Raw genomic sequence first — 22,898 nt, 5'->3', positions numbered from 1 at the left:
AGGTCCCAGCTGACAGACCTCAAACTACCCTTGGACAACTGTGGTTCTGAGCTGACCCAACTTAAGGGCTGCTGAGCCTCCTTTATAGCCAGACAGATTTCTTCAATGCCCAGAAGCCCTTTCCTTCTGCCTCACACTTGTATGTCCTTGTGGTCTTCTGCCTGCATTTTTACACCGAGGGGTGACTTCTTGCCCACATTGGAGTTTATGTATGTAGATATGCATGCACATAAGTCATCAATTAGTTTAGGCCAGCGATCCCCAAGGATCTGCTAGTCTCTGCTTCCTCAGCACTGGGATTACAAACATGTGCCAGTGAACAAGAGTTTTTTAATGAGGGTTCTGAAAGCTGAACTCAGGCCCTCATGCTCCTATGATAAGGAGTTTACCAACTGAGCCATCCTCCCAGTCCCCCATATGTTGAAATTTAATTGAAGATGGATTGATAGTGAGGTTGTGGGGCCTCTGAGAAGTATTGAGATGGGGACACCACCCTCGTGAAGAAATTATTCATACAGATTAAGTTAGGGCTCTCAGAAGTGAGTCTCTTGGGACTGCACTGCTATCACATTTTGGATGTTGAAGACCTGGTTCATAGCTTGTGGTTTGTTGGGAGGTGGTTGAGTCTTGAAGAAACTGACATTATCAGTGGATGTGATTTATACTGAATGGGCTTTTGTTGGAGGACCTAGGTGGGGAGAAGCAGGTCATGTGGGGTGTCCCCAATCTTTCTCCCCTTGGCTTCTTAGCCATTGTGAGTGCAGCAGCTTGTCTCACTATGCTGATCCCGTCAGGATGTTCTATTTTGTCACATGCCCAAAGTGACAACCAATGCATGCTGGACACAGGTCTCCAAAATTGAACTTGAACAAGCCTTTCCTCCTTTAAAGTGATTTTCTTATGTGTTTTATCACAGTGACTGAAGGCTGACTAGTGGAATTAAACATAAAGAGAGTGGGCACTTATAAAGCGAGGACACACTATGTGCTTAGTCTACTTGCACTGGACAGATTCTTTTCTCTACCTTCCATCTGGAGGCCCTCACCAAGGACACACTCATGGTGGCACCATGCTCTTAGACCTCTGTGAAATAAATTAACCTTCCTTTGTAAAGTCATCTGGCTTCAGGCATTTTGTCATAGCAACAGAAAATGGACTAAAATATGATATCATCTGACTACACTGAAGCCTCCTCTCCACCTTTCCTATGCTTAGTCCCACTCAGTGTCCAAAACTCAGCCAAATGAGAAGGAAAGGAAATCATATTCCAAAGACTCAAGGACTTTTCTGATAGACCCAAATCTTATCCAAGCCTGTCATGATCTCTGGACACTTACTAGGAAACACTGATAGCTAATGTTCAATTTGGCAAGCCATGTTGAAACCTAGAACCATCCTATCCTGATACTATGTGACTGGAACAGCTCAGTCTTCACCTCCCCTGAGCTTTATATATGCCACGCTGTCATGGCAACTTCTAGGGGACTCAAATGACATCTGACAATGTCTACCTAGACCTCCATACAGTGTTTACAGGGAGCAGGCAGAGGGACTGAGGTGTTGACTGAACTACTAGGCTTCATGTAAGCCCAGCATAGAAGATATGGAGGAAGCAGGGTAGGAAGAACAGGGGTTGTACTGGGGCTGGTGAGCCACACAAACATAGGTTGATTGCTCTCATTTGAGTCAGCAGTTCTTAAATCCAACATCCTTTGGGGCCTAGCCCTCTGGTTTTTCTTGAGAGGGAGAAGAGTGAGGGTGTAGGGTAAGAACTCACCATCTGTGGCCACATCCCTGATGGGCACATTGTGCTTCTGTGCCATGTACCCCAGGAAGGAGAAGACGACGAAGCCAGAGGAGAAGCTCGTCAAGGAGTTAATGGAGGTGGTGATGATTGCATCTCTGTAGAAACAAGACACACTGTCCTGACACCAGTTAAACAGCAGCTCTGGGAATGCCAACTGTCATTATGCATTTTCAGCACCTAGGGACGCAGTGGGTAGGCTCAGAGGGAAGCTTCTAAGAGGGGCACCATCAAAGCACCTATAGCTGGGAGAACCTGTCTGGTACTCCTGGGTTCGTGGTGGTGGAAAAGATGACCACTCTGTGTCCCAGTCCCTGGGTCATGATGGCACTGGACTGACTCATGTGAGTCCTGGAACCTCAGTATGCATGGGTTTTGGTGCTGGTGAAACTAAGTTTCATGTATACATGGAGGTGCTAGAGTGGTTGGTCTGGTGAATCTACTCTAAGCATTAATGATAAGGGACAGAGGTAAATCTAGAGAGCACTGGGAGGATCAGGGCTCTCCACTGTGGCCAGTCTACTATGGAGGACCCAACAGTTTGTTGTGGCGTGCCTACCCAGGGACACACGTGAGCTTCAGGTAAGACTTGCCTCAAGACTGTAGTTCACCCCCGTCCTCCACTTTATTTCCCTCCATGAATCTTCCCTCAGTCCCTTGGTACAAGTTTTCTGTGTTTATTCTGTATTTTTAGTGCCTTTCGTCCTTAGGATGAGTAAGCAAACTTAAGCCCACTGAGCTCAAAGAGAACTGGCCTCAGCATCAACTGCAGCTGTTTTTAGAAGGATTAGGGTCCACCATGTAGTTGCAGGTGAAGCAGGCGAAGCTTCTCAGGACCAAGGAATCCTCCCAAGCCCAGGATCCCTCAGTTTAGGCTATGAAGGTTATAGTCAAATGCCCTGAGTAAAGGTCTTAGGTAAAACTGGACCCTGAGCAAGAGAGAACAAATCCATGGGGGCTGGCTGGGGAAGAGAGGATGAAGAAGAGAAGAAGGAGAGGCATAGGCATATATGCAGAGGAAGGGCTAGCCTGCTATCCTGGGGAATCAGGCTCTTCTCAGCAGGAGCCACATTATCACCATGTATCTCAGTATCTTCTTTAAAGTAAGAAACAAGACTTTGTTGGAAGCTGCTGCATGAAGCCAGGCATGGTGATTCACATCTGTAATCTCAGTATTTACAAGATGAATGCAGAAGGAGGGGCCATAAATTCAAGGCCAGCTTGGGCTACATAGTGAATTTCAGAACGACTTAGGCTGTAGCATGAGACCCTATCTCTGACACAAGAAAAGGAAATCCGTGTGGCTCAGAGGCCTTGTGATTTTCCTTCAGGAATGCTTCATTTCCAAGAGGCAGACCCCAGGATCAGCGACACTGCCTAGGTTTTGCAGACTCTCTCTCAGCAATAGTACCTCAGGGCTTACCTATAGCAGTTATTGGTGAACTTATTGTAACTGGAGAAGGCAATCAGTACTCCAAACCCAACGCCAAGGGAGAAGCACACTTGGGTGGCAGCATCGATCCACACCTGTCACAGCCAGAGATGGGAGAGCATGAGGCAGATGATTAGAGAGTATTGTAGGATTCGAGTTAGTTCCACCCAAGGGGAGAATGGGAACTGTGACCACACAATCTTCCAAACGACAGCATAAGAGCTGTCACCATGCAGCCTAGGCATCCTGACTGCACTCTGTGTTCACTTCCAGCCAAGATGGCAAAAGTTCTCAGCTTGGTGGTGGTAGGTACCTGCAGTCTCAGGAAACAAGCCCTCCTGCATCCCTGGTATCAAAGGATATGGCAAAAGGGAGGCAAGTGTTTTGTGTACTGCTCGTGGTGTCAGGAGGCACATGGATGGAGCCCCAGGCCACTTAAGGCTAGAAATGGATGCCCGTGGATAGCAGGCTCACTTCTCTGAGTGGGAATAGCATGCAAGAGCTGATAGTTACACCAAATGATAAAGTCAGGTATAGCCGCTTGAGTTAGGGCTATGCTAAGACCACCTAGAGAGCCAAGCCTCAACTGCTCCTGAGTAGCCTTGCTGGGAAGGCTAAGGAGGAGCTACTGAAGTCCTCTCTCAGGGATCTGGGCCTACCACCTTAAGTATTTGGGGGCTGGACAGTACCAGGAATTGTTTCTGAATGTTCATAGCCCAGGGTAATCCAGGGTAACCCAGGGGCCTAGAGATTGAGACAAGAATATCCGAGACTAGAGCCCTGGACTCTGAAAGCCTAGACAATAAGGGATCTAGAATCCCTTTACTGGGTAGTAATGTCCAGAGTTTTGGGCTACTCCAGTGTTGGGGACTGTGTGTTTGAGGATAGCTAGCCAGCCAGAAGGTTAAGGTTGCAGAGATGAACTAGGGCATCAGCATGATGGAGAGGCCAAGCCCAGAGTGGTTGAGTGAGTAGGCAGTCAGTGAAGTGGTTCTATTTTCCTGTGTGGCCCCTATATCACAGCACGCTCAGCCATTGAGATGGTTCAGGTTGGAACATTATCACCAAGGACTTCTTGTTTCCCACTTCTCCCAGTGCCCACCCCGTTCATTTCCACCCCAGACTATGTGTGTGCTCTTCACTGGGCTCACAGCATGTGTGCTGCTTGGGTTTCTGTCACACCCCACTCAATGCCTCACTGGGCCCTGCTCAGAAGCCTAGCTGACCTTACCTGGACCACTTTCCTCTGAGGTACCAGAATCAGCTTCCTTTCTTTTTTTCTTTCTTGGTTGGTTCTTTGTGTTTATACATTTGATTATCTAGGTACCTCTTTCTATCACATATCACTCAACCATCTATTAACAATCAATTCTATCAATATCCAGCACTAGCTAGCATCTATCTACCTACTGTTTACCTGTCATCCATCCATCCATCCATCCATCCATCCATCCATCCATCCATCCATCCATCCATCCACTTACTGTCATCTTAATTTCTCACAACCTCTCATCTTTGTGATTTGCTGTTTTTTTAAAAAGCACCTTCTCACATGCAGTGTCTCTCTGCTTTCTTTTGTGGACTGCACATCTGCTTGCTGAGAGTCCAATAACCTTCACTTTTTCTCTTGAATTCTCAAGCATGTCTTCCCTGATCCTGGATTTTCCAGGTTCCCACAGTGATGATGTCCATAGTCCTCCTGGTTCTGGTTCCACAGATCCTTTTTGCTTTCCCCTGCCTCTTCCTTCACTCTGTGCATGCTCTCAGGCCTTGCCTCTGCCTTCACACAGACTTTGCTGACACTGTTACTCCTTACTGAATTTCTTTACCCTGATTGTCTCATCCCACTTGCTTCTGCCTCAGGTTTGTATAAGGCAGCATATGGTTCATAAGGCACTTCCAAAGGACCTCGTGACTCAGCCCCAGTATGGATCCACAGCCCTCTCACCTCCCAACTCTCCTGCTTTCTCCACTGGAGACCCACACACCTTCCCAGCTCAAGCTACAGCCCTAGTGAGACCTTCACACCTCCTCCCCTGGCAGTCCCAGTAGAAACCTACACCCCTCCAGCAGGACTACCACAGTGTCTGAGCTTTGCCGTACTGCCTTTTGGGTCTATCACCTGTCCCAACTCAGCCCAAATGGCTTCCAACAACTCATGGAATTCTATCACAACTACCTCTCTAAAATGCCTTCTGTTCATCTTTTCCAAAGATGGTGCTGCCCTTTTCATCTCTCAGAAACATCTCCCATAGTCTGGAAGAGCCCATCTCTTATGAGGCCTTCTCCATATCTTTTAACCTAGAATAACTCCTTCCTTTACTTAAGAGACCTTCAGCCTATCAGAACTTGGGACTCTCAAAGATAGACCTTGGTTCATAGGGCCTTGAGGCAGCTCAGTCTTGCAGACAACAAACACAGAACCACAGATTATGTTCTTGGTGCCAACTTAGACACACACAATTCCTGGAACCCCAGATGAAGATTCTTTTTGCTCCCTGAAGGGTCTTATGACCCCTCCTTCACTAACCCTGCCTATGAAGGAGATAGATATAAAGGTTGGCCCACATTTGCTGACCTCACAGGATAGAAAGGAATTGCTGCTGAGCCACAGACTGGGCAAATGAAACCATATGCAGGAGCCCTGTCACAAAGCCCCACTAGCCCAAAGGACTACCAACCATGATGGGGGCTGCACTCACAGATGCCTCACAGAGACGGTAGAAGTCCACACTGAGGTATGCTCTGATGCCGTCCATGGCCCCAGGGAGGGTGACTCCACGCAGAAGCAGGGCTGTGAGGACTACATAGGGCATGGTAGCTGTGATCCACACCACCTGGAAGAGAAAACTGTATCTTAAGGAATTGTAGGTGATTTGAGGTATGAGGGCAGGGAAGGAGATATCTGCTATTGTTGGAGAGTTTCATGTGTTGGCACATGTATTATCATAGGATCATTTGGTTAAAATGGCCATATGTAGCCATACCAATGTAACTCCCAAGTATTTTCATCAGTAAGAAAATAATTTAAGTTCATGCTGGACACACCATTATGAACAATGTTTGTCTCCATGCTCTACTCCAAATATAATGTCTATCTTCATCCACCACGATCATGTATCCTTTGCTTCCACTCAATCATGGTCACATGTCCAATCTCATTCAACCATAACCACACCTCCCCTCCTTAGCTAAACATGGCCATGTATCCAAAGCTAAACCAACTATGGTCTACTTTCAACTCAACCATGATCACCTGTCTACTTTCCATTCAACCATACCCATGTTCCCACCCACCAAGCATCACCTCATGTTCACCTACTCAATCATGTCCACATGTCTATATACCCAGTCAAGGCTACATGACAACTTACCCAACCATGATCTCATGACCACCCATCCAGTAATGGCTACATGACCATACACTGATCATAGCCACATATCATCCACTGACCATCGCCACATGTTCACTCACCTACCCATGCCTACATGTCATTTACCAGCCTTAGCCATATGTCACCCACCAGCCAGGGCCACAAGTTCACCCACTCAACATGACCACATGGCCCTTACCAACCATGCCCATGTGTCCAATCACCCAACCATGGCCATGTGTATACCCATGGAAACATAACCACATGTTACGCTACCCAACTATAGCTATGAGTCTACCCACCAACTGTGACAACATATCTGCTCACACACCATGGCCATATGTTTAGCCACCCACCCACCCACCCACAACTATGTGTTCTCAGATCCTCTTGACTAGTACCTCACCTTCCCTGAGGTCTTTACTCCCTTCCACAGGCTGAAGTAGAGCAGAACAATGACCAGCACCAGGCAGGCTGTGAGCTGCCACCGTGGAGGACCCAGGTCATCAATGCCACGGCTCTGATGGAGGTGCAGCACACCACGCCTAGAGGAGAGAGACAACAAGTGATTCTGGAGGAAGCAGCTACCTCCCAGGATAGGAATTGGACAGCTAAGCTAGTCCCTATCCTCCTCATCTTTATCATATGGAAAGTACCTGTTATGATCTGACTATAGTCAGATCACCCTTTCTGCTGTGAAAAACCCAAGGCTATCTTCTGAGTTATAGAACTTCTTTAAGATGGACAGAGAAGCTGGATGCCTTGCCAGGAAACCTAAAGAAGGTCAGCACTATACTGCTCCACCATCAGATCTGATTTTTGGAGTTAGGAGGTAATGGGTAGTTTGGGTCTACAGAGAAATGGAGATATCAGACACTAGAAGGTACTGAGTGAAGCCATCATGTGCTGCTGTCTTGTAATAGTTCCAGGATCCTTTGCAGGGATGAAACCAGAAAGGCTCTGGACAGTAAAACTGCATATGCATGTTCCTGTGCATTCTGTACTGACTTCTCTCACCCTTGCTTGCATAGTTCTTAGCACTCTAAGCAGCTCCCTAAAGAATAATCTTGTGTTGGAAGTGAGGTGCAGCTGTACTCATCTTTGAGGGAAGCCATCCTAAGGTGAAAGTGTAGAAGGGACACTTGCTTCTGATGAACCTGGCAATGTGGGGTGAGGTGGGGTGGGGCTCAACCCTCCAAACATACTCCAATAACAGTTAGGGGTCTCAGTCTAGTAAGGGTAGGAGGACAGACAGGGGCTTTGACCCCCTAGTTATTCTAATGCTGCTTCTGCCTAAGGGAGTGGAGTACTGCATAGGGAAAGTAGCCACCACAGCAGAGCTTTGTTTTACTGTGGGCCAGATGAGGTTTCCTACGAAGTCAATATGCAGCCTCACAAAGGAGCACAAGTAACCCTAACTTTCTGGAGATTTTCATCAGAAACAGGGATCATGGCACCAAGTTGGAGAACTTTGATCCTCAGAGTCTAGAAACACACTTGTTGCCATCAGAGACAGCACAGCACTGAAAAGCCAGCTCAAACCTCCAAACATACTCCAATAACAGTTAGGGGTCTCAGTCTGGTAAGGGTAGGAGGACAGACAGTTGAAACACGAGACTCTCACCATTCTCTTCTTACAGAGTGTAAGTTGCTTGCTCAGCATCCTGTCTACTCTGGGTGCTGTGCAAGCTTTTAGCATGTGAGCATGCAACAAGAATCACCTGTGCTAAAGGAGACACGCCAGTGCACCATCTGGTAGTGTTATTAGTCCTATCTGGTAGTGGGGATTATTAAGTCCCCTACCCTTGCTCTGGGATGCTGTCCAATGCTCCTTGCTTTGCTGTCCCAGTGGGACCTTATTTCTTATAGCTTCCAGCACTACCTGGGATCAGGGACAAGGGATAGGGGATGAGGGTAGACATACAACCCTAAATGCCACAACTGTTCAGCTCCCAGGAAGATTATGGCCACATAGGGTCTGGCTCCTGAAGCTACTGCCCCACATGGCTTTACCAAGGACCATGCCAAGTCACTATTGACATGAGTTGGACTTCACTGCTTTGTCTTCATTCTGTAATAAAAGCCTTGATGCTTTGGAGTGTTTAAGATCCCATAGTCTGGAAGCTGGGGAGATGATAAGTAGTCAATGTACCTGTGCTGTAAGCATTAAGAACTGAGTTTGAATGTCCAGCATTTGCATTAGAAGGCAGATCTGCTGGTGCATATTTATAATCCCAGTGCTAGAGTGCAATATGGGAGGCAGGAGGATCCCTGCAACTCATTGGCCAGCGAGCTTAGCCAAATCAATCAGCTCCAGGTTCAGTGAGAGACCCTATCTCAGAAATGATAAGGCAAAGAGTGGCTGAGGAAAACACCTGATAACAGTCTCTGAACTCCACGTATGTGCACACACACACACACACACAAACACACACGTACCCACATGAATATGTACATACAACATATAAGTCCATCCAATAAAATGGAAAGTGATTAGAGAAGACAACCAGAGATGACCTCTGTCCTCAACACAGACATGCACATATATGAATACCTTATGTATTTGCACATGTATGCATATCTACATGTGTAGATGTTCATAACTATATAAACATGCATGCATAAACACCTACATGTATATGTGTACACATCTACACAAACATGCACATACATTATATACACACAAATGCATGGCACACACACACACAAAAGATCTCATGGACAATTTAGAGGAAAGTCCAGCTCTCTGACATCCCACCTGCTATTTACCTCCCCAGCTAGCTTTAACATGGGAACCAACCTCACCAAAGAAAGCCATACATTACACAGTAGGACATTGCTCTTGAGAGTGGCTTCTGCAGTCAACAAGTAAGGTGATTTAGGGATGATGTGCAGAAATTTCTGAACTTTATGTGGTGTGAAGGGCCAAACATAGTTAGCTTGGCATACTCACCAGCACTGAGAAAGGCTTCACAGTACCACTTCTTTTGTGTTCTCTTCCAAGATGAGATCTCGACTATGTGTCTTTTGCCCTGACAGAAATCTGAACCAGGGGCATCATGTATACAGTCTCTCTGGGTCCCTTCTCCCCATTTTACAGGTAGGGGGACCAAGGCATAGAGAATATAAGCTCTGCCAACAAATAGCAAAGTTAGGATCTGGGCCCAAAATTTCTACCTCCAGCCCATGGATTTGTCCATGGGAGCATGCTGCAATGGATAGATGAGGCAAGACTATAGCCTTGCCCACAAAAGTGTGCTATAACAGAGAAGTAAGACCATCATACATAGCCTGGACCCTAGCCCTTCTGAAAGGGGAACCAGACCATGGACTGGAGGGAACTCAGGACTGAGATTTTGGGGAAGAGCACATGGGGATGAATCCAGCCAGTGCCCACTTTCACTTTCAGGAGCCCCCACCCTTGCCAAGATAGGGCAGGGTTCTGAGATCAGTTCTGGGTCTTGCTGAGTATAGAGAATGGCTTGGAGCTCAGAGAGCCCAAGAAACTGCACATTGCAGGACAGAGTCTTAGAATGAGGGTCTCTTCTAGAAAGGATACCCACAATTTGGCCTTCACAAGTGTGTGAAGTCCTCACTGAACACCAGAGTGCAGTCTGCAAGGAACTAAAATCAGGAGGTATATCTACTGGAGCTGGAGCTGACATTATCACAGATCACTCAGGGCTAATGGTCATTCACTAGCCAGTGAAGAGGACTTATTGGTCACATAAAGCCATGAAAGCACAGAGGCTAAACTATCCTTCAAGGGAGTCTTCTAAAGCCACAGCACAAAGCTTAAAGCTGCAGAAAGACCACACTGCATCCACCCACCTGACCTGTCAGAACAGACCTCATGTTTCTAAAGGAAGACAAATACTAAATACTATTGTAGTGTAAAAGTCACTAAGTCTACCAGCTAATAAAGATGATTAGGCTCCATCCTGTATGGTAGTGTGTGTTAATTCCTGTAATTCCAGTATTTAGGAAGCTGCAGCAAGAGGAACACAACTTTGTGGCCAACCTAGGCTTCATGGTAAGACCTTGTCACAAACCAACAGGACAGAATTGTTTGTGTTAGCATTTCCATGAGCAGTGAAAAGCTACCAGTTACAACCAACAGCCTGACACTAACTCAAGTCTTCTGACTTTGGTTCTTCATTTGTATTTGTTTTCCACAGATATATTCTACCACATACTGAAATATTAAGGCTGAAAGTAGGACTATGTAGCTGGTCTGGCAGGGATAAGGATATTCTAAAGAGACCCTTGTGCCTCTTGTCTTTGGCCATTAGACTATTGAGATAATGGATCCCAAGAAACTGGAGTTCCCCAGGAATGTCATGCTGGTGGAAGAGAAAGCCAGAATCTGGGCCAGACAGAGGAGACACTTTTCTCTGAAGAGAGATTGACAAGTTGTTATACCACCTTAGGAAAGAGACAATGAGGGGTCATTGTTGTAGGGCCACACCACGTCTGATTAGTTATGCATTAAGTCTGGCCCCTTCTTAAACCTTATCCTAATGTTGAGATCCCTAAAGATGGACTTGGTGTGAATATAGCTGAAATAAACCTCCTTTTTCTGTTTTTTCTATTAATCTGATTCTTTTAATTGGCTTACAAAGAAGAAAAAAATATTGAGTAAAATCAGCTGGCAACTTCATACTACATAAAAATGTACATGAAAATGTGCTGCTACAACACGTGTAAGAAATACCTGTGCCAACATCACACAAGAGACATGGGGGAGGTAAGAGGGATACGTGGGCTCTGAAGGGTGTAAAAAGTGGGATGATGCCACTGGGAGGTGAATGGGTGAATCAAAACTTACTGTGTTAATGTTATCCACTAAAAATGAACAATCTAGAGGTTATTACCAAGTAGTGCAAATAAATATAAGACTGAGAGTCAAATAGTTTAAAAGAGGAAGAATACATAAAACAAGAAAGAAAGAAAGAAAGAAAGAAAGAAAGAAAGGAAGGAAGGAAGGAAGGAAGGAAGGAAGGAAGGAAGGAAGGAAGGAAGGAAGAACGAACAAGTGGCACAGATAGAGAAAACACCAAGAGAGAGGACCTAAACTCACCCATACTGGCAACTACTGGACAAAAATTCCAGTTAAAAGACAGAGATTCTTACACCATCTTTACACTGCTTCCCAGTCAATCATTTGAAATGTGATACATTGGGGTTAAAATCAAAAGGATGAAACAGGTTTACCAGGCAACTGCTAATTATAAAAAGGGGCCAACATGCTTATAACTAGACACAGTGAATTCACAAGGAGGCATCCAAACAAGAGAAACATTTCCTGGTGCTAAGGGGACAAAATGAAGGCTTAATATTTGTGAACATGTGTACTTCAGGACACTCAGTCATCAGGGGCAGGGAGAGAGCTCAGAGAGAGAGTAAAGATATTTGCCACCAAGGAGAGAACTGACTCCCACAAGTTGTCCTCTGACCTCCACATGCAGAATACAGTGTTGTAAATGCTCATGTGCATACTGGAGCATCTGTACACACACACACACACACACACACACACTCTCTCTCTCTCTAAGAGAATAAATATAAATAAATAAATAAATAAATAAATAAATAAGTAACAGAACAAAGACCTGAGCTTCAGATGAAGAAATAAGCATTAGTACTGTAAAGAGTAAGAGACAAAATCACAATTATAATAGAGGTTTCAAAGACCATTCTCAGTAACTCATTAAACAAGTAGATATTCATATAATGGTGTATGTTGCCCAGACTAGCTTCAAACCTCTGGGCTTAAGTAGGAATCTTGTAGACCTCCAAGTTCTGGGACCACAAGGATGTACCATGAACCCTGGCTGGAATGTGTACAGAACAACCCTTCAGACTTGTCTACAGCCCACACTTATGGAAGCATTCCCTCCTTTTGGATGACTTTAGCTTTGTCAAATTGACCTAAAACTATCCAACACAGGATGTAACTTTATGGTAGATTCCTTGTCTAGCATATTCAAGGGTCTGGGTTCAAGACCCTAAAAAACAAAGAGACAAATGGTTTAAAAGTCAGTGAAATAAGTAACTTTGTGAGTTGGTCAGTTTCTAGACTACACACTCCCACGAGGACACATCCTTTCATTTTCCCCCAAAGTAGTTTCTATCACTTTTATCTAGCAGCTGCTGCCTGGATGGGAAGTTGCTGGGAGAGATGGCTGACTGGGGCATGGAGCCTGCTGTGGTCAGTCTCCATGACATTCCTTTCATTGTTGGCCTTGGTAGACATGGACTGAGCTGACTATAGGCACAATGACAAGTTCTGCATGTAGGGCTGGCCATACCTGAGGAACATACCTCATCCTGGACTGCTGGGCTATGGAGTCAGAGCCTGGGGATGACATAACCGCTGTTGGGTGTCCTAACAAAGCCTAGCTTCTGTTCTCCGAGGATGAAGCAGACGTGCTTGTACTGTTTTTTTCACATTCATTCCTACCAATGTCTTGGCTGTCAAATCCATGATATGACATCACAATTTTACAGGAAGGGTGAGACTACTACTCATAGATGCCTGTGTTATGGGGCACAACTTTCTTGTCAGCCACTACCCTGGTCTTTACACATTTCATAGGGCAATCTACACTGTCTATTTGTCCCCACCTCTGTCCTAGTTACCATTAGTAATAGCTCAGTGTCTGGCCAGGGCTACAAGCCTTCATGGACTACAGAGTTGAAGAGATCTTCTCTGTGGCCTTCCTTTCCAGACTTCCTAATTTTTAAAAGATAACATTCTTTCCTTCAGCATTTACCACAAATACATAGACTAATTATACTGCCCTCTAATTTCCTTATCTGAAAATTGCACAGAGAAATCAGTGCTCCCAACGTCTTCCAAAGAGAAATCAGGCAGTTCCCCACACACTTCACCCATGCTGACATCTTTGCTCTTTCCAAGTGTTTTAAACCACATTTCAGTCCATCTGGCAGTTGCGAAAGACACATGAGCTCACAAAGCTACTCACCCTTTTCTCTGTGTATAAGCTAATCCTGACTCAAGCATGACTTGACTCTTAGCTTCCTTTAGTGCTACTGATGGATCTCCCAAACAAATCCTGCAGCTGGGGTCCTTGGACATTGCTTTTCTCACAGTCTTGCTGGTCTCCCTACTTAGGTCAGATACCACTCCCATGGATAGGGACACATGACTACTTTACGCATTATACATTATACATGTGTGTAAGGTTGGGGACTTTTTCTCCTTAGAGTATTCAGTAAGGGAACTGTGATAGTGAACAGGCCTTAAGAATATACTAAACCAAACTAACTAAAAAAGGCAGAGATACAGTATCCAAATTAGCAGCATCAGAAATGAATAGACAAATCAACAGACACTGAGGACTCCTAAGAATCATTAGGTATTACTTCAAAAGCCTGTATTCTACAAAAGTCTAAATCAAATGGACAACTTTCTTGATAGATACCGCTTACTAACTTAAGTCAAGACAGATAAACTATCTAAACAGTCCTATAACCTATAAGAAAATAGAAGCAGTCATTAAAAGTCTCCCAATGTGAGGGAGGGGAGTCTGGGGCTAGATGATTTTAGTGTAGAATTTTACCAGACTTTCAAAGAAGAACTAATACCTATACTTCTCAAACTATTCCACAAAATAAAAACAGAAAGAACACTACCAAATTCATTCCATGAAGCCACAGTCACCCTGATACCTGAAGCACACAAAGACTCAAAAAAGAGAATTTCCCTTAGGGACATTGATACAAATACTCAATAAAATACTTGCAAACATCAAAAACATTATCCATCAGGATCAAGTAGGCTTCACCCCAGGGATGCAGGGATGGTTCATTGTAATCCACCATATAAACAAACTGAAAGATAAAAATCACATGATCATCTCATCAGATGCTGTAAAAGTCTTTGATAAAATTCAACACTGCTTCATGTTAAAAGTCTTGGGGAGATCAGGGATACAAGGTATATACCTAAACACAATAAAGGGAATATACATCAAACCAATAGCCAACATCAAATTAAATGGAGCTTAAAGCAGTTCCACTAAAATCAGGGACAAGGCTGTCTACTCTCTCCCTATCTCTTCAATATAGTACTTGAAGTCTTAGCTAGAGCAATAAGATAACTAAAAAGGAGATCAAGGGGAAACAAATTGGAAAGAAAGAAGTAAAAATATCGCTATTCGCAGGTAATCCGATAGTATACATAAGTAACCCCCAAAATTCTACAGATAACACCTTCAGCAAAGTCCCTGGATATAAAATTAACTCAAAACAATCAATAGCCCTCCTTTAAACAAACAGTAAATTGACCGAGAAAGAAACAAAGAAATAACACCCTTTAAAATAGCCACAAATAATATAAAATATCTTGGTGAAACTCTAACCAAGGAAGTGAAAGATGTGTATGACAAGAACTTCAAGTGTCTGAAGAAAGAAATTGAAGAAGATATCAGAAGACTGTCCATACTTATGGATCAATAGGATTGACACAGTAAAAATCTTACCAAAATCAACCTACAGGTTCAATGGAATTCCCATCAAAATTCCAACTTGATTCTTTACAGACGTTGAAAGAGCAATTCTCAACTTCATATGGAAAAACAAACCCCCCAGGGTAACCAAAACAATCCTGTACAATAAAAGAACTTCTGGAGGTATCACTATCCCTGACCTCAATCTGTACTACAATAGTAATAAAAACCTGCATAATATTGGTACAGAAACAGACAGGTTGAGCAATTAAATAAAATTAAAGATACTGAAATAAACTCACATACCTATAAACACCTGATTTGACAAAGAAGCCAAAACCATGCAATGGGAAAAAAAAAAGAAAGCATCTTCAACAAATGGTGCTGGTCATTTGGATGTCTGCATGTAGAGGAATGAAAATAGATCCATATTTATCGTCTTGCACGAAACTCAAGTCCAAGTGGATCAGAGACATCAGCATAAAACCAGATACACTAAATCTAATAGAAGAGAAAGTGAGGGAATAGCCATGAACACATTTGCACAGAAGAAAACTTCCTGAACAGAACACCAATGGCTCAGGCATTAGGGTCAACAATCAATAAATGGGACCTCATTAAACTGAAAAGTTTCTGTAAAGCAGAGGACACCATCAATAGGACAAAACAGCATCCTACAGAATGGGAAAATATCTTCATTAACCCTAAATTTGACAGAGGACTAATATCCAAAATATATAAAGAACTCAAAAAGTTAAACTCCAACAAACCAAATAACTCAATTAAAAATAGGGTACAAAAAAATAGGGTACAGAACTAAACAGAGAGTCCTCAACAGAGGAATCTTGAATGGCCAAGAAACATTTAAAAAAAAATGTTCATCTTCCTTAGTCATCAGGGAAATGCAAATCAAAATGACCGAGATTCCACCTTACACCTGTCAGAATAGCTAAGACAAAAAACTCAAGTACAGTACATACTGGTGAGGTTGTGGAGCAAAGGGAACAGTCCTCCATTGCTGGTGGGAGTGCAAACTTGTACAACCACTTTGGAAATCAATTTGGCGATTTCTAAGAAAATATAAAATAGTGCTACCTCAAGATCCAGCTCTACCACGCCTGGGCATATACCCAAAAGATGCTCCACCTATGGTGGACAAGGACACTTGTTGAACTATGTTCATAGCAGCTTTATTAATAATAACCAGAAACTGATTCACAACCTAGATGTCCCTTAACCAAAGAATGGATAAAGAAAATGTGGTACATTTATGCAACAAAATACTACTCAGTTATTAAAAACAAAGATATCATGAATACTTGTAGGCAAATGGATGAAAGTAGAAAATATCACTGTGAGTGAAGTAACCCAGACCCAGAAAGACATGCATGTTATGTTCTCACTTATAAGTGGGTAGTAACCATAAAGCACAGGACAACCATGGTACAATCCACAATCTCAAAGAAGCTAAGTAACAGGGAAGGCCCAAGGGATGATGCTTGAATCTCATTCAGAATGCAATATAAAATAGACATCAGAGGTGGATGGAAGGGAGGGTACTGGGTGGGAGAGGGCGTGAGGATCAGGCGTGTGGCAGGAAGAGGGTTGGGAGACAGAATAGAAATTGATGTTGAGACTTGGGACAAGGGAGGTCCCCAGGAATCTATGGGGGTGACCCCAGCTGAGACTCCTAGCTGCTGGAGATATGGAGGCTGAAGTGGTCACCTCCTGTAGACAGGCAGGACTTCCAGTGGAGGGAATGGGACACCAATCCACTCACAAAACCTTCAACTCAAAAATTGTCTGGTCTATAAGATGTGCAGGGATAAAGTTAGAGCACAGATTAAGGGAATGGCCAACCAATGACTGGCCCAACTTGAGACCTACTCCATGGGAGAGAGCCAACCCCTAACACAATTCATGATACTCTGTTTGCTTACAGATAGGAGCCTAGCACAACTGCCATTTGAGAAGCTTCACTTGCAGCTGATGGAAACAGATGCAGAGACTCACAGCTCAATATTAGGTGGAGCTTGGGGAGACTTGTGGAAGAGTGGGGAAAAGGATTGCGGGAGCTGAATGGATCAAGGACACCGCAAGAAGACCTGTAGAGTCAGCTAACCCGGGACCATGGGGTCTCACAGAGGCTGAACCGACAACCAAAAAGCATGCAAGGGCTGGACCTAGACCCCCTATACATTTGCAGCTTAGTTTTCAGGTGAGTCCCCTAACAATTGAAGTGGGGCTGGGGCTGTCTTTGACTCCATTGCCTGCCTTTGGATCCCCTTTTTTCTAGCTGGGCTACTTTATCTGGCATCAGTGGGAGAGGATGTGCTTAGTCCTGCTGCAACTTGATGTGCCTGGGTGGGTTAGTACTTATGGGGTGCTTCCCTTTATCTGAAGAGAAGGGGAACAGTTAATAGGGGGAGGGGCCTGTGAGGGTGGAACTGGAAGGAGAGGAGGGGGGCTGTGATTGGGATATAAAGTGAATTTCAAAAGAACACTAAAGTCTACTTCAACAGATGGTAGAAAGTATTCTTTGAGAAATGCCATCATTAATTTGCTTGCCATAGGAAAACCTCTATCTAAACGTTCAGGGCAGTGCTATCTTTCACCTCCCCAGAATCTCAGTACCTTGAATGAGCACCATTTTTTAAAGTTTAAAGGTGGGGCATTTTGTTTTGCAAGTGAACCTGCTTGCCCTTAATGCAGAAATGGCTCTATTTCTATTGGCCAAAGCCCCTGGTGCCAAGCTTTTGATTCTTCTCTGTAGTCTAGGCTGGTTTTGAATGTGCAATTCTCCTGCTCAGCATGTTGAGTACTAAGATCAGAGGCACTGGCCCAGCTACAGGTTCTTCTGCTAAGTGGTAAGTGAACTCATATATTTAAACATAAGTAGTAAGACTTGTTCAAACAGATCAGTGAAAATTTCGGTCCGACAGTGTCCATGGGAAAATCCCGATCTTGACAGCAACTGATTTGATGTCATTTCCCCTCATCTGTCACAGAAGGCACATTTCAGCAGACCCTGCCTTAGTTGGGCTGGCCGGCACCAGCAGTGTCCCAAGAGAGGCAGGCAGCTCCAGAGCCCCATGGGGAAGCCAGACTCCCTTGTATATCTGTAAATTTCCATCTCCATAGCTGCCACCTTGAAAATCATTCAGGGGAAAACATTGCCTTCGACAGTGTGGCTCTTTATGGCAAGCATTCATATTCATACACAGATACATATTTGTGAATGTATAAGTACATAAGCACACACGTGCACACACATCTGAGTGAATCTAAGCATGCACACATGCCTAGAGACATCAATAGTAGGCTTATGGGGCGAGTGTCACAGCCCTTCCAGGCTAAGCCACCTCATGATAAAGAAGGGTATAGAGGAGCTGATGGGAGATGGGGCTCAGGAAAACAAATTTCAGGAGCGGTACTAGCCTACAGGTGGACTGTGGAAGGCCAGGCCTGGCAAGGAGACTGAAAACTAGGAAGGCATTGGGGAAGGAATGCTAGCACTGTGCATGGGAAAGGGCTGGAGTGAAGTAAGTGAAGAAATGTTTATAAAGGAGAAAACCTCATGGCAAGGGGACATCCCTTACAACCTATCAGCAGCCTGACTAACCTGAGGCACCCAGGCAGTGGTGCTCAGAGAGCTCCCTTAATGGAGCTAACAGAGAATGTGCTTGTTCTATGACTTGTGTCCTGGGAGCCTGAAGCCAGAGCCCCCCTTCCTTCTAAGCAATGCTGCAGTGTCTTGAGCAGCTTCCTCCCACCCACTATAGGGACAGGATAGAAGAAGTGGGCAACAGTCCAGGGTCCATCCCTCATGAGTCCCCCATCATTAGAGTTTGGCTGAGCATGTATGGGATTATCCTTATGCAGTTCAGAAATATACTGCGTAAGGATCAGGGCTCGGCAGCAAGGGGCAAGGAGAGGGACTCGTTCAGCACAGCTTTGAGGACAACAAGGTGGGGTGGTGTCCTCAGTGTTGTTCCTGAGTTCCCAGACCTGTCAACCCTTCCATTCTCTGGGCAGGACAGGAAGAACTGACCACTCACTTACTCAAAGTACTCAGCAGCTGGTGTCGTCCCAAAGGTGTCATTGAGGCCCAGGCCATCGCTAGAGTTGCTGGTATGGGCATCGGAGCAGTTGGGGCTGTTCCAGGTGTTGTTGCAGTGGATCCATGGGAGGTCCATGGTGAAGGAGGAGAAGAAGTAGTGCAGTGCCCACGCGATGATGACGTTGTAGAAGAAGCCCACGTAGAAAGAGATGAGGATGACAGTGAAGCCCACACCTGTGATGACAGTAGAGCCAGCATCAACAGCATGCACCTTCCCTTCATCTACTCACTCTGAGCTGGTGCGCTGATATCTCTTGCACTGCATAACACCATAACATACAGGAAGGATGGGTAACAGACCTTATACTGTGATTATGGAGAAGCGGCTGCCACTTTTCCAATTGTCTGTATCTACTAGAGGGATACATCGATATGTCTCAGAGAGATAATGAGAATCAGAAGGATTATCCAAGGCCTTCAAAGAGTATCTGAGACCACCCTCTGAGCATTCAGATACCTCCAAGGGTCAGCCATAGATACACTAGACCACCCAGGGTCACCCACACAGAATTATTATGGCCATTTGTTTCTACCACAGTCACTCCAAAAGCAGCCAGGGTAACTCAGGCCCCATGTAGGGTTATCTACAGCTTCCTTGAATCACCAAGGAAAGCCAAGCAAAGTTATCTATGGCTACTAGATCTACAACAAACTTTTAGAATTATCCACAACCGTTAAGGCTGCCAGAAACACCCAAGTTAACAGAACCATCAAAGGCCACCTGGAGTCACCCAGAAATGTCTAAAGTTCCAGAGCCATCATGAATCATTAAGAGCCAACTAGGACATTTTTTGGCCACCCACAAGAACCCAGGCTTATCCAAAACTATCAAAGGATAAACAAGACTGTTGATGATTATTCAGGAAATTCTAGGACTACCCAGAATCATATGGACCACACACAACCATCTATATCTATCCACATCTGTTAAGACTTCCCAGAGTCTCTCAAGACATAGCCATTGGTACCTACTCATGCCCTTTCTCCAAGAACATCTAGGAAAAACACAGTCATCTAGCTTGTTTATAGCTACTCAGAACTGTTCAAGTACAAGTAAATTGGCAAGAGACAGGATAGCCTAACTTCTCAGGAACTGTTCAGACTTTTATCTCACAATTGTGCTAGATATTTTAACTGTCATCTTCATTGTCCATGTAGAGCTTAAATTTATGAGCCATGAAAATACAGATAATTTTCTTAGACTTTTGAAGAGATAAAGAAGGAAAGAGAGCATGTTCTAAGTGGGGTCAGAAAAACAAGTAGGAAAGTCCCTCTGTGACATTGAACAAGCCAAGGTAGGGGGGTGGGGAGAGGGAGGGAGGGAGGGAGGGAGGGAGGGAGAGAGAGAGAGAGAGAGAGAGAGAGAGAGAGAGAGAGAGAGAGAGGAAGAGAAGAGAAGAGAAGAGAAGAGAAGAGAAGAGAAGAGAAGAGAAGAGAAGAGGAGAAGAAGAGAAGGGAGAGAGGGAAGAGAGGGAAGAGAGGGAAGAGAGGGGAAAGGGAAGAGGGGATAGGGGAGAGAGGGAGAGAGGGAGGAGGGGGGATAGGGGAGAAGAGAGAGTGCTTCTATGGTTCTATGGTTGCACACAGACACTCCCAGCCTCAGGTTAGAGCTGTAAGAACAACTCTGACTGATATCCCACACCTGGGGTCTACAGGCTCCTCACACATCTGTGATTCTGCTCAAGCATCCCTGCCTACAGACTTGTCTTTGGAATGGATTGAAAGCTGCCAAGGAGTAGGGGATAGGATCACCAAAAACTAAGGCATCACAGTTCACTGGATTCTGCTCATGATTCTTGAGGTTCTCTCAGCTACCCAGTCACATAACCACAGTCTTCTGTTCTCTACAAAGCTATCAGTACCAATGCCTGTTCATCTACCGTGCTCCAAACCAAGTTATGAGAGTTGCGTAGTATTGTGAAGCTCTTCAAAATGGTTTACTGATATTTTGCATACAGAAAAAATTGCTTTAGTGATTTTGCCAGAGAGTTTTTCTGAGACAGCCTTTTATGCTGCTAGGGTTGTCCTAGAATTTGCAATCCTCCTGCCTCAGATTCCTTAGTACTGGGATTGTTGAGTACACCATCACTAATACCCAACTACTGAGAGAGAACTTTGTGCTGTGAGTAGGTCTGTGTTTGAGCTAACTAGCTTTCTTGGGCTGGCCACAGCCCTGGTCACTGAATCCCTTTTCCTGGTTTCCTGTTGGCCTTTCAGTCCTTGTTACTTCCAGTGAGGACTGAGACATTGGTTGGTTGTATTCTGTGGAATCCTATGTCACACTCCACAGTCATGGAGCATGAGCCTCAAAAAGTCCAGCAGATGCAAATCTAGCATCACATGGCCACAGGATGCCACCAACCTGGACATGTCCTCTATTCAAGGACAGGCAGGCTGGGTCTCCAATTCAGTTCCAAATGGCCACCTGAAAGCCAGATTTGGTTGAAGCTCATCATGGCTACAACCACCACCTCAGAAATGGTGTGTCATCCCTGAGTCACACTAGCACTGCTAGATAGTCTAGGGGAACATGACAAGAGTTATTCATTTTCACCTGAAGGTCTTAGATTGAACTCATTGACCTTGGCCCACCAAAGCTGTATAGTAATTGGACTTCAATACAAGAATCATCTCCTAAAGCCCCAGGGCTCTCAAGTGCCACAGTAGTCCTCTGTTAGAAACCAATGATGGCATTGGACAGACCCATACAGTTCTCCTAAGTGCTGAATCCTACATTTTTATCACAATAGGGGAACATCCAGTGCTAGTACACATATCCAGAGGATCTGTCTGGCTCTAAAGTTGTGTGTGGAGGTTTTGATAAGGTCCCTCTACACAGTTTCATTTCACTGTGAACTGGAGAATCATTTTGGCCAGGGGAAAATTTTCTGCCATCTTAATACTTACCAGTTGTGAATCCCAAACCGTAAAGCCTACTGTCTGTGCCCAACAGCCTCTGAATCTCACATTTCCACTGTTCGAGAGCAGCAAGTTCATAAAGAGCACGGACTGAGCATCTGTGAGAAGCTGCTCCTATTCAGAGCAGCAGTCTCTGGTCTTGGGTGTCAACCACTGGCCCACAGATGCTGCACAGGGGAACTGGGGCTCTGCTTTCTTCTATGCAGCCACTGATCAAATACTTCTGAGAAAACCCAACGCTAGTCTTTCAAGCGTTGTTTTCTCAGCAAGCGCCAACTACTGGAGGGGAATGTCACCGGGTCTTTTCCAAGAAGAGTCTTGAAGTCTCCTGGAACTCTGTCTCCTTGGGATGGCATTTGGTCAGGACAAGGGTGATCCAAAGCTGGCTGGTGGTAAACAGGGCTGGGGTGGATCCAGGATTGGCTTTTAACACATGGAGAAGTCATTAGCCTTGTCCTCAGTGTCAGTATCTCCCATACAGAAGGCACTGTGCTCTCTAGCTGGGATCTCCTGGGACAAGGGAGGTAACATCTGGGATGACCTCCATGCACCACTGGGAAGGCCACTAGGCTCAGTGTAAGGTACCTCTGCCTCATAGTTCTGAGGCCTCTTGTAAACATTCTGGGGCTCACTGAAGTAGATGGATGATTGATAGATACATGATTGATAAATGTACAATTGGTAGATGGGTGGATGAATGACAGATGGTTGATAGGTGAACAGAGAGCATGTATATAGATGATAAGTAGATAGATAAATGAGTAATAAATGGAGA

The 22,898-nt window shown here is 44.8% G+C and overlaps 1 protein-coding gene across 1 annotated transcript in view; it reads right to left on the bottom strand.

Moving 5' to 3' along the window:
- The window catches only part of Slc6a3 (solute carrier family 6 member 3), a 37,581-nt gene that overhangs the window by 11,840 nt on the left and 2,843 nt on the right, over nt 1–22,898 (bottom strand). The window contains exons 3-7 of the mRNA XM_028782746.1: nt 19,147–19,378; nt 7,017–7,155; nt 5,939–6,073; nt 3,228–3,331; nt 1,778–1,902 (exon numbers count right to left, since the gene is read on the bottom strand). Of these exons, the coding sequence (XP_028638579.1) occupies nt 1,778–1,902; nt 3,228–3,331; nt 5,939–6,073; nt 7,017–7,155; nt 19,147–19,378 (735 nt within the window). The remainder of the gene's footprint in view (nt 1–1,777; nt 1,903–3,227; nt 3,332–5,938; nt 6,074–7,016; nt 7,156–19,146; nt 19,379–22,898) is intronic.

The sequence above is a fragment of the Grammomys surdaster genome, unplaced genomic scaffold (genome assembly GCF_004785775.1).
Source record: "Grammomys surdaster isolate TR1022 unplaced genomic scaffold, NIH_TR_1.0 843, whole genome shotgun sequence".
In the NCBI taxonomy this organism is placed as follows: Eukaryota; Metazoa; Chordata; class Mammalia; order Rodentia; family Muridae; genus Grammomys; species Grammomys surdaster.
This window is presented reverse-complemented; position numbering and strand designations above follow the sequence as displayed.